At 40.2% G+C, this 17,455-nt stretch overlaps 1 protein-coding gene across 1 annotated transcript in view; it reads right to left on the bottom strand.

The window, feature by feature from the left end:
• Window positions 1–17,455, bottom strand: part of sorbs2a (sorbin and SH3 domain containing 2a) — a 49,518-nt gene that overhangs the window by 18,314 nt on the left and 13,749 nt on the right. The window contains exons 3-13 of the mRNA XM_069168036.1: window positions 12,516–12,571; window positions 11,140–11,229; window positions 9,827–9,853; window positions 9,545–9,669; window positions 7,563–7,982; window positions 5,312–5,438; window positions 4,836–5,011; window positions 2,965–3,031; window positions 2,049–2,099; window positions 1,710–1,923; window positions 1,311–1,425 (exon numbers count right to left, since the gene is read on the bottom strand). Coding sequence (XP_069024137.1) covers window positions 1,311–1,425; window positions 1,710–1,923; window positions 2,049–2,099; window positions 2,965–3,031; window positions 4,836–5,011; window positions 5,312–5,438; window positions 7,563–7,982; window positions 9,545–9,669; window positions 9,827–9,853; window positions 11,140–11,229; window positions 12,516–12,525 — 1,422 coding nt within the window. The 5' untranslated portion in view covers window positions 12,526–12,571. The remainder of the gene's footprint in view (window positions 1–1,310; window positions 1,426–1,709; window positions 1,924–2,048; window positions 2,100–2,964; window positions 3,032–4,835; window positions 5,012–5,311; window positions 5,439–7,562; window positions 7,983–9,544; window positions 9,670–9,826; window positions 9,854–11,139; window positions 11,230–12,515; window positions 12,572–17,455) is intronic.

Genomic DNA, 17,455 nt, shown 5'->3' with positions numbered 1-17,455 from the left:
TTGTATCACAGAGATGCATTTCCTTATCAAAACAGCCTGCAATAAACTGGGATGTTAAGTACAGTAGGTACATGCAGCGAGTTAATCATCAACTCTTTCCTGTTGGAAGTTTAAACAAAACAAAACTCCCACAGCTTTTCCTTCCTGTTTCCATTTACACACGGTCAAAAGGCCTTATTCATTTTCAGAGAGTTTTAATGTTTTTCTAACTGTAGACATGACGCAGTGTTTACCACACGCTCTTTCTGACCTTATTCCCACGTGAAAATGGGAGTTTTCGTGCCAAGTGAAATGCTGCCAGGAGATGTTTTGTCGGTGTTGTTGCGTTACATCTCTCTGGCTAAAAGGATAATTTAGCTTTCAGAAAAATTAGTCACCTTGTAAAAAAAAAAAAGGAAAAAAGTGAGGCCTGGCAAAAGTGCCAATCAAACAGATACAATAGACACAGACTCCAAAACAAAACAGCGACACAACAAAAGTGCGAGAAAAACGTTTCTTTTAAACATAATTGCTCAAATGGATGCTTCACCACTGAGGATGTTTTAGGGTGGCCTTTTTGTACCTTGGATAATAGAGAAAAAAAAAGTAGTAATCAGACAGCAGTTTAGCCTGTGTGGGTACTCTCTCTACAGCTCTCTCTTTTTATTGCCTCTGTCTATCAGGGACTGACTCATGCATTATTGCCCGGGGAGCGCTCGCTGCAGTCATCACATTAAACATCTGTGACACCTTCACAAAAACCTCTTGCTTCTTACTCTTTTGCAAAAGATCCTCATCTGTAACTACATTAATTCCTCGGTCCTTATCTCAAGTGCGTCACAGCTATTATTTTTGCCTCTCAACGCAGTCATTATCTCTGCTGTCTGCTTTGTCATTCACCCCACACATAAGCCAACAGCCAGTACAGTCAGTCGAGGTTGGAGTGCTGGAAACATTCGCTTTTTAACGCCCACATGGTCTCTGACAGAGATTAATGCAATAGTCCATAGAAAAATAACATGTCTACCGGACTAGTACACAAGAGAGATACATTTGTTTGTGACTATCTTCTCACTCCCACAAGGCCGTTAGTTTTGAAACCTAATTGCTGCAGGGTTATATTACACAATGTTATCTCATGTTTAGATGTTTATCTCGAGTTGAGCATCTTTTACTGAACAATAACAAGCATTGCCTTAAAGAAATCACCAGATCTTCAGATTAATAAACTCTAATAAATGTATTCTCGCAACATGTCGGAGTGAAGTCAGTAAGAGAAGCACTTCTCAAAGGATTCAGAGGTGAAATGTCAGTATTTCAGAGATACTCACTGGTCTTTCATGCTCCAGAATAGAGGACTTCCCAGGCTCGTACTCAAAAATACTCTTGGGCTCTGCTCGGTACTTGCGTGTGTCCACTTTTCTGTCAGGAGGACCCCAAACATTCCTGGTGCAGGGAAATCAAAAAAATGTTTTTTAGAAAACAGATAAACACTTTGTTAGTTATTTTTTAAGCAATTTTTAATCTGATAATTAAAGGTGACCCGAAATTGAGATGTGAACAAAGAGTTTCTGTCAAAGATTTTAATATACTACAAAAATAACAAATTACATCATCCCATTTACTAAGTCATGTACAAGAAGTCGAGGGGTGGTACAATTTTGTGGTGCTCTTATTGATTAAATATCTCAACAATACTGAGGTGTAATAAATGAGGAAGTTCATCTTGCATGTCTGGTGAATCTTTCTCCCGGTCGCTGTCTCTGGCTCTGAGTTGGAGGAGGGATGGCATGGGTGGAGGTGGCGGGGGTACAGGGGATGGCGAAGGCTCTCGAGGTCCCAGATGCCCTCCGTTGTCTGAGGGGCTCTTGGACAGAGGCCTGTATGTATGTGTCCGAGGAGCTGGGTGGGCCATGGTGGTGCTGGTTGACGGGCTGTAGTCATCTGTTCAGGATAGGATGGAGGAGACGGCGGTAATGAGGCCAGTAAGCCAGAAAGGAGGACACGTGTTAGGAGGAAATGGCTTTTTGTATGAAACACAACTACTGTTAACAAAGAGAAGATCTCACCGTTGTTTATGACAGCATATGATGCATTGTATGTGTCAGAATAGTCATCATCTGTAGAGGAAAAGGTACGAAGACTGATTTGGGATGCATGCACAAACACTTTGTAGGGTACAGGTTACACGTTTGTAATGTCCTCAGAGAAAGCACCTTTAAGCAGCTTGAACATAACAGCTGCAAATCATTTTAAACAGGGATTATTTTTCCCAGTAGAAGTATCAAAACCTCCAAAACATCATGATCCACTTTACCTTTATCTATCCACAAGTTCAGGAGCAAGTTTACATTTTTTTTTTACATTTTTGAGCTTCTTTGAATCATGTGATTCAGAGTGAACTGAATCTGACAAGAGCAGCAACAGAAACAGGAAACTATCCACAAGAGCCACCTTTCAATTCTACAGGAGAAAACCCTCTAAAGATACACTCTGAGTGATACTGGAATATTGCCTTGTAAACCCACTACATTATGCGACTATTCAGGGAGCCATAGGCATTCTCTGTGATGCATCAAGACCATCACAATCCCACATAATCCTGACGTAGTCCGTGTGTGTGTGTGTGTTTTGTATTTGCTGTTGCAGAAGAAGCCTGAGCAGTTTGTAACAAACAAGCCTTGTACTGATTGTGCGATTCTGTCAAGCCCATAAAATTGGAGCAGATTTCCCAGGACAGCTCCGTCTCTATTAGAGGTTTCTCTCGATCCGCCTCCTCTCCAGACTCTCTTGCTCTCATCTAATGAGTTCTGGCCCAGGGTCTGTTTAGGTCTTTTGGATTTAACAAGAACTGACACGCACAGACACACAAACATCCACACACGCGTACGAGCAGCATGCATACATGAGTGATTCCACTGAAAATGTCTGATGATCAAATTGCAGCTCATGATAGGACATTTCAGTGTTTCAGTGAAGCCTTACCTGCTTTGTGAACTTTGTGAATCTGTTTGAACATAGTTTTGTACCAGTCCTTAGGCCTATCCACCGTCTGTGGAGAGAGAAATAACCATAAAGATTCATGAGCCGTAAAATGTAACATAAACTGGAAAGCTCAAGTTCGGAACTATAAAGGATCCCCACGATTTTATAGGACATTAAGGAGCTAAGGAAACCCACAGTCTTTTTCTGCTATTCATATTACTCACACAGATAATCTAACTTATCATGCTGAGGCATGAATAAATTATTTATAAAGGTTCATTTATTATATCTGGAGACATTTCAAACCCTCCTTGTTCAATCAAAAAATAAGAATATTGTTATAATAAATCACCTTTTTCTCATCCAAGATAAATATTCTTGTCAAGAATGATTAAAACTTGGAAATATTACGTAACTATTAAACTTGTGTTAAAATGTCATGGTGGGATATGTTTGATTTATCTATAATATATTTGGTCTGTACTTGAATAAGAAACAAGTCTCAAAAGTGGATTACATATTTCTCCTCTCACAGTCACATCTTGGACATCTAGGCAGTAAAATATAACTTGTTGACATATTGTGTTTCAATGACATATTGGTAATTATTAAACAAAAGCTTGGGGTGGACATTTGGTGGATATTTTCTTTCAGGAAGACCTCAAAGATTGAATTTATTTTTGTTAATATAGTGTAGGTTACAAATATGAAAAGTGCATTGCATCGACTCCTATCTCATCACCTCTGGATCAAAAACAATAACCAGATCCAAATCTGGTTATGTTATAACATTTTTACTGCTTACTAAAAACATAGAAGTGAAAAACAAAGGATGCCTCAACATTAAAAAAAAATAAAAATAAAATAAAAAATCTTAATTTCCACATTCTTGATTTATAAAAGGCCACAGTAACCAAACATATAGCTGCTATAGCATGTAACTTCCTAAACAACTATGGAAGTCTTTTTTTTTTTAGTATGAGCACCTCTGTGTGTGTGTTAAGGTAATACTTTCTGAAAACACTGTCAGGTTTGATTTTACACTGTAGAGTTACAGAAGCCATGTTGCCACAAAACGTAAAGGCTCATGTTGCTGTGCCTAAAAAAATCCAGGTGAAACCCTGGTATGTGTGTCTTTGTGGAAACACGATGGCTCTAACAGCCACTTCAAAAAAGAGCTATCAAATGGCAGTGAGACTTAATCCTCTCTTTATGCAGTAGCACTGAACACTGCCTGGATTCTGGTCAGAGAAGAGGCAGTTTGGCTCCACAGTGAAGGAGTGTGTGTGACTGTGAATGTAGCATTGGCACAGCAAAGAGACGGGCCAATTACCGCTTCACTCTCCACGGTTACCAAAGCGAGTGGCCACAAAAATGTTTGTCTGCTCACAAGAAGGAGCATCTGTTTTTCTTCTTTCCTGCTTTTTATCCGTTTCAACTTGTCTCTTTGCTTTTATTGCTCGTCTCACATTCTTCCTCTTTCTCTCTCTCTTATTCCGTAATTCAGCATGGCCGCCATTAAATGCTACTCTTCAAGAAACGGATGACTGAGAGAAGTGTTAATGCATGGAAAGCCTCAGAGATAACACACTGGCACACACTTTGACAAGTAATCAGGGAAGACTTTGCGGCACCAAAGCAAAGGCCTCGTCTTATAGCTAGCACACAGAGGAAGAGTAAAAAAAAAAGATAGAGAGAGTGAGGGATGAAAAAGGGCTTTTAATATGGGGTCAAAAGCTGCTGACAGCTGGAAGTAATCCCTCTCTAGTGAACCTGATCATATATCAACACAGCAGAAATGGGTCAAAAGACACTCCTGCGCTACACTACAGCAACTAACTGAAGCGGTCAAAGAGATGTGCTTAGCTCACCGTGCGAATGGCGATGGGGATGCCAGACTCATCCACGGGGCCGATGCCTTCATAATGGGGGGCTTTAACGACGGACACCTTTTTTTCTTCCTCTGAGAAACGAGCGATGGGCACAGTGCTGCTGATGCTGGTGTGGCCTGACATCACAGACTCTCTGGTGACTGACTCGCTGCCTTCTACAAGAAGGAAGAAAGGAGAGAGAAGAGACAGACATGACAGCTTGTTCTCGAAAAAGTCCAAAATTTGTCGTCCACATTTCAATGGTTCTGTCTCCTTCTAATGGATCTACAGTACACATCATATTCTGCAAACCTTACTTACTTTGACTTCTCCAAATGTATACTCCTTAACTCCTCAACTGATAAAAAGCAGTGATAATGAATACTTTTAAGCATGTCTTATGGAGCAGTAACATCACTAAATAACTGCTGGCAAATGACCAGATATCCTTGGCTCAAACAAAAACAGTGATTCACCTGAACTCCTGCTCTGTCTCTGGAGCCCAGTGTGGAGTGAGGCCGGGGGCGGAGGGTAGGCTGGAGGAGACAAGGGCCTCTGTGGGTGACTCGTACTTCCATTCATAGAGTGAGAGAGGAACTGGCCCTAGGAGTGACCCACAAGCCAGAAACAGCGTAGTAAGATACAACCAATAACGGATGAGAGTAAAATGTACAATACTAAAAAGTCTTGCAGAACTTAAACATTAGATCAAGAATGTGAATGCAAAAAAACATTGAGCAGACAGCAGAATGATTAGTTTTATAAATCCAACATTAGTCATTATATTGCTACAAGCATTTATAGGGGCAGAAGAACCAGGTCAAATAGAGGAAGGAATGGGCTGGTAAACATATATTGGATCTGATGTGATTCATAGGAAGTGCTGAATCTCAATGTAAGAACAATTAGTGAGGGAAAAGTTACTAAATCACTTCAAAACAGAAAATATTAAAACAGAAAACTCCTCGACATTCACTTAAATCTCATTATGAATTAGTTGACATCAAACTCTTGACATAAACAAGACAGTAGACATGATATATTCATAATGGGAGGCTTTTCTGAAAAACGCTTTCGCATTCAACATGACACAGGAATAAATTATTTCATCTGACAGAATAATACATTGGAACTTAATTTTAAGGCTTGCAAGTTCACTCCAAAGATTCATGGTGAGATGAGGTAAAACTGATGACTACCTTGAGGCAAAAATGAGAATGTATCGCTTCAAATTAAAGGTCCCATATTTTACTGTTTTGTGGTGTTTTATTTGTAGTCTTGAAATACATAAGATATTTTGTGATTTTAAATACTCAACCCATCTCAATATAGTTTTAAATTGACCATTTTAAGCTTCTCTCTGGAGCTCTACCAAGAACAGGCTGTGATGTGTCGGAGTCTTTAAGGCACATTGATATCAATGACCCTCTCTTCTGATTGGCCGACTCTTTTTGTGACATCACAAACGTACAGAAGTCCAAATGGCAGAGTTGCTACACACGTGTTATGCGCATTTCTCTGTGAACCGAGGGTTTTGACACATTCATCGTATTTATATACAACTGTACTTACTATATAATCCAAAAGGAAATATATATATATATATATATATATATATATATATATATATATATATACACACACACACAATATGGGACCTTTAAAGAAAAAAGTGATCTCTCTGTTTACCGTCGACATGACAATGTTTCTTGCCACCATATTATAGTAGTAAGTCCTAACTTTGAACAAAATGAACAATTCAATGACAGAGTAGATTACGGCTGCAGTTACTGTAATTCTAATGCTACAGCCAACGAACTCAAAGCAATGGCTTCAATTTAACTTCTGTAATATGGTTCCAGATTCAATGACCACATCTTAGATTCTGTAAGCATTTCAAAAGTCAGATGTTGCCTTTGTGGATGGATGATTTCTTGGTTAGAGAACCAACTCTGCCTAATCAGCATCTCTGTGAGAGAGGATTTGTGGTCGAACAACAACACTGGATATTTGTCACTTAATTGCACTGACGGAAGATGCAAGTCCGGAGGCTTGAAGTATAAATACTTAAGGCAATGTAACATTGATTGGCACAATGGATGCAAATTGCTCGGAAAATGTCAGACGAAATAATGCAGGCCGAACAAAACGACAATTCAGTTTCAATATCAGTCTTGAATAGCTGTGAACACAACATGCACATGCAAAGTCAAGCCATAATCTAAAGATATAACATTATTTGTCAGGGTCCCTTACATCTGCTCACTGGTAAAGTAACTACAGTCTTGACACATGTTAAACAGTAAAAAACAAAAACATCCTCCCCTTAAAAAAACAACAGTCCTTTAAAATGCTTATAACCTGTAGCTAATGGCATCCAACAGGGTTCTTCACCCTGCTGCAACTTGACTGAAAAATGACTGTCACATCATGAATTTTTGATGTGAACTGAGACAGTGTTATTGCAAAGAATAGCAAGAAAAAAGGCATACCAACGAGACACAGACAAGCACACATAGACAGAGTTCTAATGACAGACAAGTGTGAATTGAATTTTGGTGTCTGACAGGTAGGGTGTAGTTGATGGTTAGTGAAAGGTAAAAACTGGTAGTAATCACACGCTTTGTAGAGGTTTGGTTCAGCCATCCAAATGAGTGGGAGGAGGGCAGGACCGATTTGTTTTGGGTAGTGATGTGCGTTATAGAGGTGACTTGTTTGGATAATTACGTTAGTGACAGTGGGTGCTGCAGCAGTGGAGGCCACAGAGGTTGTTAGCGCATCATCAGGGCCAGCAGTGGATGTGTAGGTGGAGACATGGCTGAGGGTGGGCGATGGCGTGGGTGAGGCGCCAGGTGAGTCCAGGCTACAGATCTGCAGCTCGTCCAGCAGACCCGCCGTGGATGACGAGTAGTGGCTGAGAGCTGACACCGTCACAGGGGAAGCCGTGGGCGACGCACCGATGCTCAAATTGCTGACTGCGGTAAGGCTCGGCCTGCTCAGCGCAACGGCCGTGCTGCCAGCTCCACTGGGAACATATGGGGTGGGTGATAGGGCTTTGGGCATTAGGCCTGGCAGGTAGTCGAGCGAATCTGAGCTGTGGCAGCGATAGGGGGAGTGCCGCGCTGTGGGGTCAGGGGAGGGAGGCCCCTGGTGTCGGAGTAAGAGGGAGTTGATATGAAAGGGAGGAAACGAGGAGAGTGCTTAGTGATATCACTTATTAGCCACATTGTCAAAAGGGATGTGTGGAAATAACATGTGAGCCTAACAGAAGGCGAAAATGCTGATGTGAAGACACACAGAGTCATGAGGCCGCAGCATCATCTTCTGAAACGTGATTAATGCTGAAAATTGAAGAGGCTCTGTTAGTTCAAACTCTGTGGAAGGCAGCAAATTATAACTAGTAAACAATAAATGAAACACTTAATTATCACACAGACAGTAAAAATTCACACAAATGTCATATCACAGTTTGGTTGTTGGATCGGTAGCTTCAAGAGTAACAAACTAAAGGGCAACACACACAAGTAGCAGATTATGTGCATCAAATCACCCAACGGCTTTTTTTTTTCCAAGAAATGCGAGTGTCACAATGTGCCAGCTGCTGTACCCTCGACTACTTCTTCTGTTATGTGCACCAAATGATGTGATGCTGCTGGTGTGTCACCCTTTAGTCACTCTTGATGTCACCAAGTCATCAACACAGTGATTGCATTATAAAGTACTTAAAATCTACAACACGACTGCTGCATTAGTCACGGTATGTAGTCACTTATGTACCAACAGTTCTGCAGGTGAAGGTCTTGGTGGAATTGCAGGCGGAGGCTTTGTCATCTCCACCAGGGATGGAGCCGGGGTTGGGGTTGGGGTTTGGTTCGGGGCTTGATCTGGGACCTTGACTTCCACTCTGGGATTTGCTGCATTTTTCAGATTCTCTGTGCCCAAGTGGACAGAAAGCGAAGTTGTCTGTGTCGAGGGGTGAGGGAGGGTGGGGCCTTTTCGTGGAGGTGGGGAAGTGAGTGGAGGAGAACATGTGGTCGGGGTCTTCAGTTGGGGATCAATATAAGAGGTGGAGTGAGCAGGTGGGTCAGGGATGGTGACAGGGGTTAGCTTAAGGGAAGACACTTTACGTTCCTGTATATTAGCAGTGGCCGATGCATTTAAATTGCTAATATCATTAGGGACGGTGGATGGATTTGCCTGTTGGAGTGGGTTTGTACGGGTCTCTGAGTAGGAGTAAGAAGCTGTGCTTCTAACAGTGTGGGACTCTTTTAAAACTGCTTTCTCATTCTTGGTGAATGTTAGCATTCCAGGACTCAAATCATTAGCCAGGGCAATCAGCGAGCTGTAGTCTGGTGGATTAGTGCCAGTGGGCGAGAGGTGAAAACTTTCTCTCCTGGGGGGTGGCAATGGCACGGGACTGATATCCTTGTTAGCCAATTAAAAAGCAGCAGCCATTGTAAGTTCAAACGACAACAACAAGAAAAATCATCAGCAAAAAGCTTGATACCATGAACAAATACAGTGTTGTTCTGGGTGAATTATCCATAATTATGGTTTGTGTTCTCATTAAGAATAACCTTTTCTCACAGAGACTTTTGCAAGGCAATAATGTTACAACACGACATGATATGAGCCTTAATTACACAGCAGTTTAACAGAAAAAGGGCCAAATGTCAAGCTGTATCAGTCCAGTGTGTCAGATATGTTACCTGTGTGGGTGACTTCTTGTCCTGCAGGTTGGGTCTGACGCTGCGGAAGCCTTTGGCAGCGAGAGATGAGTTACTTGCGTCTCCATTCTTAAGGCCGTCTGTTACACTCCGTGACCGCCAAGAGTCTGGAGATCAAATTTAATCATATTAACATTATTTTCTGCACTGTGTTTATATTACATGATCTTGTCTCATATTGGTTATTTCATAGCTTTTTTTTTTTGTCATGTGTAATATTAGGAGTCTCCACCAGAATTACCCTGAAGAAGAACAGAGACTTACCCACATCCGATGAGTGAGAATCACTCCCTGGAGAACAGAGAAGACACGGCAATAATAAGTGACGAGACTGACTGTGTGGTCACATTCATCCCTGGAACAAGTTCTACAACGTAAGATTACACCGAAAGGAGCTGTCATCTCTTGTGAGAATGTTTAGGATGACAAAGAGTGTGACAGGGGAGACGGGTAGAAGACTCGGCGGTAAAGAGCACAAGACAGAAAAATAATTGCTCAAGGATTACATGACTTATTCTAATGTGACACAGTTCACGATATCACCCGCTGTGCCAACATTTTAGGATACGCGAGTATAAGTGAACTCTGTTCTCTTAACCAGAAACCACCAAGACAAACATTTGCAAACTACCAATTACCAAGAACGACTTCTGCTTCAGTTTTAACAACTATTAATCTAGTAAAAATTTGCAGCTAGACCAGTGCGTGCAATATAGACAAAAAAGGGTTTCAGAATTTGAAAGTAACTGTAAAGAAATGCAAATCAAGAAATACAAAGGCTCTTGGTGGCAACAAAAAGTGTTTGGAAGCTGTAATATCCGTCAAAAGGCAGATTAATAAATACTGACAGTTAGGAGCCAAAAATTACTGCACATGCCACAATTACTATTCAACTGTTCCCATTTTTGAAGTTTGTTAATTACAGAGTAATTGAGCGTTAATATTTGAAGCCTGCAGGCGTTGTATTTCCACCTAAAAAACAACTAAGTATATAATTTACCTTGGGCTTGGACTGTACAATGAATCTACTGTGACTGCATAAAACTGAACTATGGATCAGGAAGAATGAAGCATTTCAGTCAACACAAAATGCCCATCCACAGATATTTCCACTTTTTCAAGAGGAAGAGTGAAATATACTACACACACAGTGAGGGAATGACATGGGGCAGTATGAGAGCATGCCATATGGCTTTCAAAAGGAGGGCAGATTCACATCAACATCGGTGGGTACAGTACGACTGATTTAGGAAGCAAAACGAGCCAAAGAAAGAAAACACTAAACACAGGATAACAAAAGAATTATACAATGAACTGATTAGAAAAAATAGCATCCCCAAGTCTAAACATTGCTTTAAGCATACCAAGGCAGCCACAGCATTTCAAATATGCTCAAGCCATATCAGGTTGATGAAGCCAGAACATTTTCAATAGCAACAAGTCACTTTTTGTGAAGACTTACCTCATGCTTTGACCGATAGTTTAGCCCAGACAATACAGTGGCCTGTATTTTAGGTACTCGGTAAACAGTCCTTATTCCAACAAGTGTTACTTTGTGTGTTTGTGAGTGTTAGTACCTGTGGCTAGATTTGGTGAGCTCTGGACCCTCTTCATGGGAGAGAGTACGAATGACAAGGCCACGCTTTTACGAGCACATCCTCCGCTATCTGAGAAATCACAGCCGGGCACGGTGATCATCGAGGCAGAAGCAAAAGCACATGCACATGCGTGTACACGCAATAACACAAGGACATTTACGAACAAATGCACCCAGCCAGGAAAACAAATTATGTAAATAATGCAATTAGAGGCAAAGCACATGCATTTCAAGGGTCTAATTTGTACTGAGAGCTCAAAAAAACAAATGAGCTCAGGATTTGTCTTGAAAAGGGTCAGGACAGGTAAGCAAATCGAAGTACACAAATTGATATGATATGGTATTAGTTTACACTGACCTAAATATAAATAAAGTTAAAAAAATAAAATAAAATAGACAAACTAATTGCGTGACCAGAGTTGCAACTGAATTAGGTTACAAAAATCACAAACAGGATCACAAATTTAGTAGGACTGATGGGATAATTAAAATCAACAATGTTAATAATTTCGACTCAGTGTAGCTAAACACTAATACCTTTCTGTTTACTGGCATAATGTCACAAGTTGGAAACACCCCCATTGACTGATCTGTGGTGAAATAACTTCACTTCTCATGAGTAAAAGGTTTTCTTTCTAAATGCTTTTCTCACTGAAGAATCTGGCAGTGAGTTTGAGAGAAGCTGCACTTCTGTAGCTTAGATCAGTACTTTAAAAATCGCTGAACAACAAACCTGTTTTGATTCTAAATCTGTGTTGCTGGTTGTCTTTCAACATTTAACAAAGCTATTTTTATGTTGTAAATACAGGCATATGACCAATATGAGTCAAGCTACTACTGGCAGATGCACAGAGTGGTGGTGTGTGTGGAGAAGGCTCATTGATAGATTACTCATCACCGTTTCTCTGGATGAAAAACACGCTTCAGCTCAGGACGGCTGCCAGGTTTAGGGCAGAGCTTTGGAAATGTATTGACGGAGGGATACGTAATTATGTTTTAAAGCAACAAGCCAAATATACATGATGCTTTCAGACACAACACCCCAGGCCCAAAATGGACCGAGACCCAAGTGGTGAAACAGGGTCAGGAATAGAGTTACAGCCTCGTGCCTACAGCAGAGGAAAAGTAGCACACACAGCAGCTCATAAAAGAGCTCTGGAGCCTGAAATGTGGAAACGTATTGACTTTTTGTTTTAAAGTACAAGATGTCAATAACAGTTTCCAGACGAGATAAACTACAATCAGTCGAAACATATTTTTTAAACTTTGCAAAACAAGGACATGGACATGACGGATGGATGGATGACTCTCCAACAATGTCATATGTAGTTTCTATGTTGGTTTCCATTTGCATACCTGTATTCATATTGAAGAGCACTTCTTACTGATCTTCTACAGGGGGACACACTTTCCTGCAAAACAAACACAGAGTACTTTAAGCAAAAGGCTGTTTTATTATTTAAAGTGTTTCACAATTTCATAGCAATTTTATAGCTAGTGTTTTCTAGAGACCTATTTACAAAATGATATTTTGATGATAATACAATAAATAACCGCGTTATCAACAATACAATTACGAGTGAATTTCCAGGCCAAATTTCCAATGGTAGAGACGAAGCATCTCACAAACATCCTCTCCTAGAAAACATTGCCATTCAACTGCTTTGACCGCAGCTGGAGAAAAAGAAAGAGGTACCATCTTCCAAAAGCTGATGGAAGCTCTAAAAGTCTCCTCCTGAAAAACTGGGGATGCCTCATCTGTCCATCCACGCTGGATTACAAAACTGTGGAGTGGCGCATGATTTGTGCAATAACTATGCTGCGATAACCACAAGCACGCGAGTGTGATTAGTGATTATTGTGCAGATTAAATCGGGTTTCCTCGAAGCTACAGCAGGTTGAGTGCAAGTTAAGACAGAATGAACATAAAATATATCGGTTTGCGGTGAGAAATAAAAATGAATGTAAACAAACAAACAACAAATTCTGACATCTATTCACGATTGTAAAATTGCAGGTTTGTTATTGCTACGCAATGAAAGGTTTACAAGAAATGTGATTTCAATATATGGTTAAAACCTGCCTCAGAAGTATTAACTCGCAAGCATTCAGTCCACACAACGCAGCGCGTTTGAGGGTTAAAGACGTAAAATCTCTGAGCAGAGAGAATGTGAAGAGATTAATGGAGTTTAGAAGTAGTAAAGCTGTGTGCCGACACTGCAAGTTACCATACGTCAGCTAAATTTGAACTTCTGTCACACATTTTATTCTTTCCAACTTGAAGATTTATGGGCTAAGGAGAAGACTTCCTGGAGCTTATAGATGATTGAAAGCATCCACTGCACTTCCCAATTTTCAAGCAAAACAAGCCTGCTTCCAGACCTCTGATTTGTTCAGTGATTCATGGGAAGTAAAGTGAAATGCCAGATCAGTTTAACTCTGAGCGTAATGAGGCAGAGGCCTGTAAGAGACTGGCAGCTTAAAGCGTGCGGTGGCTGCTGCCCGATGCTTGCAGGGATACGCACCCTGTTCAGGACAAGTTTAGAAAACCCATTCAGAGGTGCCAGAAGGTTTGTGACTACTTTACAATGTTTTGTATTTTGACACAGAGCTGATATAAAATGTGACCAGGTCCTCATTTAAGTTTTAAAATTGGAAGTGGAAGTCCTCAACAGTCTGACCACAAGCTGTCTTTTAGGCTTTGAATTCATTTTTTTTTTTTTTTTTTTTTTTTTTAACTCTTTCACTTCAGATTTTGTACAGCTCTCTAGATTATAGGTACAAGTTGAAACTAAATCAACACATTCCTCCTGTTGTGTTCAAAGATGTTGAAGCCAAACACATGGAATCCAAAAGTTGGAACATAACCTCTTGTTGCTGATTAAGAGATATAAAGATCTCAGCAAGTTTTACAGCACACAGACGAAACCTAAATGGTACTGATAAATGACACAAAATACCATGTTTACTCATAAGTAGTAATGCCTTTCTCGTGCTATAGGGAGCATTTTTCTTGGAACTGCTGCAGCAGGACGCATGATTGATATGAATGAGGGCACACATCAAAAGCCAAAGTCAAAGCACAGACTGTTGCATCGTTGCGTGACTGCATGGACGTGTGTCATCATTGGACTTAGTGATCATGACAGATACTACAAGTGACAAACTACAGTGGCTGCAGCAGGGATCATACATGTCTGGTATGTAAATAACTCTCTCACGCACACGCACGCACACACAGTTTACGTGATGCATTTCACAGAAGCTGTTTACATGTTAGTTTATGTGGCTCAAAAAAGTCTTTAGCTAGTCTGAAACATTATTACAGAGATGTGTAACAATTGATTTTATGAGTGAAGTTTAATGATTGTGATAATAATAATGATGATAATAATAATATTAATAATGATGATAATAATAATAATAATAATAATAATAATAACAATAATGATGATGTGCTTAGCTACGATTTTCATAGCAATTTAATCCGGTGTTCAGGTGGAGCTTGCACAACCAAATCAATATGAATACTTTTCAAAATGCTGTTCTTTCAGTCTTCATATGTAAATGTTTTGGATAGGCTGATTTGTACAGTGATGTTGCACCACAATAGGGTTCCATTCATATATGGCTATCAAGCTATACGATGGTATTAAAAAAATGTATGGTTATCATACCATGCACAAATGCTTATTACCGCTATTGAAAAAAAAAAAGAAGCAACTTGGGGAGACGCTCGCTTGCACATTATTTGACACTCCTTTCCTCCTCGACGGCCTGTCAGATTCAGCAATGGAAGCCACACGCTCAGATGACATGAAGAAAAGCGAAAGTGATCATATCACCATCTCCACCCCCAAAAAAGTGATTAAAACTATGTGGGATAACCTTGGAAATCCTTCAAAGGAACGCAGGGTTGACCTCGAGGACGGATATCCAGTTTGCCATAGGAGGAAACGCATCAAACACCTTCACGCAGATCACAGTACGTGTCCGGTTAACAACTTTAATGCTTAACAAAACAACGTTTGAGTGTTTAAGTCAATCAAACAATGTACTATTGAAATAATTTTCCACATCTGAGCTCCCAACTTTTCCAGCTCTGGGTGGTGACATCAGTGTGAGAGTTTAATGAACACACAGCTCTGGCTGAGCTGAACTCACCTCCTGTAAACTGTCAACTTTTTTCACAATCGTTTAGAGCACTTCTGATGGCACTTCAAACAATGTCACTGGTAAAATAATAATAATAATAATAATAAAATACTGTAAACAGTGATACTATTATAGCACAATATTTTTGGAGGTGGTTATCATTCCGTGAAAAACTCAAAATTATAGTCCATGTAAACATCCGCTGTGTTACATATCAGTGAGGATCTCTTTATTCTCCACTGGACATTTAAGCTGTGGAATGATGGAAGTACATATTTAGCTGTTTGTGGTTGAACCTAACCCTCAACCTTTTTTTTTTTTTTTTTTAAACCTGACAACAGATGACATATACTGTATTATCAGACATTTGCTTCAACACTGACAGCTTTGGGCCTCATCGCACATTGACAAGTAGAGTGTTGATAATTGTGGCTGTCATTCACTGGTGCTTATTTTGGAAAAGGTGTGCGGCCATATTCTGACATGAATGTGTAAACTGCCTTTGTACTCGGCTCTAGTGATGAGTGCCACTGGATGAATGGCATAACATTAACATGTATTTGACCGTGCTGACAACTTAAAAGGCTTCATTCAGATAAAAAGTTGGTACATCTAGATATAGGAACGGTAGATTTCCGAGATCTATTTTTCCATTATAACTGAAATTGATTAAGAGCCATAAAAATGCATTCCTATTCTATAAAAATATACTCGTTATGACAATGTATACTGTTTAGGTGTAACTAAACTACAGTATTCTGAAAAGTGTATTTTTTCCTCACTCTTGCAGTTCCCTAGTTCCAACCAATTAGCAACACTTTACTTAGTTTAAAGCCGCAGTACATTTGCAAAAGGTGTCTTAACATTCGAACTAAACTAATAAACTGATCATTAGCTTATTGCAGAAATCTGTACTGGTGAACAAGTCGGCCAATAAGTAACGAGAAATTTCAAAACAGAAATGCCAGACTATGTTTGAGGTCATTTGGAAACAGTGTGTCCATTTCATTACTCGTTCACCAGAGGTAACCAATACGTTTATTTTCCAGCGCTGTATTTTTTCACAAAGTAGCTAACACTATCCTATCTAGGCTGTTATGTTCACCGTGTCGTGTGATTAGTTACGCATAGAAAGACATTTTTCGCTTATGAGTTTGAAAAGTAGACATTAAAGACAGAATAGTGGCTATATGGAAAAGGCGATATAGTTTGTCACCTACATATATTTTTGTCAGTTCATTTATTTAATGTAGCATTTCATAACAAAACACATACATACGTTGGATTTTTATCAGCCCAAATATGGAGCTAAATGAGAGCAAATAGTACTTGGAATTTAAATGGCTATTAATTGCATTCAAGCTGCTTCAGCTTTGCCAAAATAGTGACATGAGCAACAAAGATAATACAATTTGTTAAAGAGAGCATTGGATCATCTCTCAGGCAAAACATATAGTCATCGATTCCAACTGCAGCGACTGGCAATACATTTTACAGGAGCGCTCAGCGACAGGTGCAACATGAAAGTACTGCACATTACAAAACCTCCATTAATAATCATCAATATACTACTATTTGCCACCATGTGAGGCTTTTCAAACACAGTAACACTGGTGATAAAGAAGTACTATGACTTGTGGGAGGGCATGAAGCGGGACATCATGGGATACTTTCTGTCCCTCAAGACCTAATCCTCACCCTCATACAGTACGTCCTCATAAATCTGTCTCTGAGAAACACACACGGAGACACACACACACACACACACACACACACACACACACCCGCGGGGGTAAATCATGGGTCTGGCGTCGCAGGCTGTCGGCGTCCAAATGATGGTCAGATTATAAACAGCATCATGTTTCTTGGGGACAGATCAGCGGCGACACAGCAGCTGTGGCCAGGGTGTAATGTTATGGCTAGACACGGGAAGGAAACGCTGCAGGCTCCACACCTCTGAACCACTCTGCCCATTTGTACGGACAGACTCTTTTAAGCTGTGCAGCCCTCTCTAATGTTGGTCATGGATCATTAGCTGCACATTTTAGCATGCGTATCACTGGATGTGATAAATGTTGCTATTAATATTCAGCAAGCGCTTTTCCAAAAAAAGAGAAGCGGTGGGTAAATGTTGAGAGACC

Source organism: Embiotoca jacksoni, unplaced genomic scaffold (assembly GCF_022577435.1).
Source record: "Embiotoca jacksoni isolate LCO1_2020_lvr unplaced genomic scaffold, fEmbJac1.0.p SCAF_4, whole genome shotgun sequence".
Lineage (NCBI taxonomy): Eukaryota > Metazoa > Chordata > Actinopteri > Embiotocidae > Embiotoca > Embiotoca jacksoni.
This window is presented reverse-complemented; position numbering and strand designations above follow the sequence as displayed.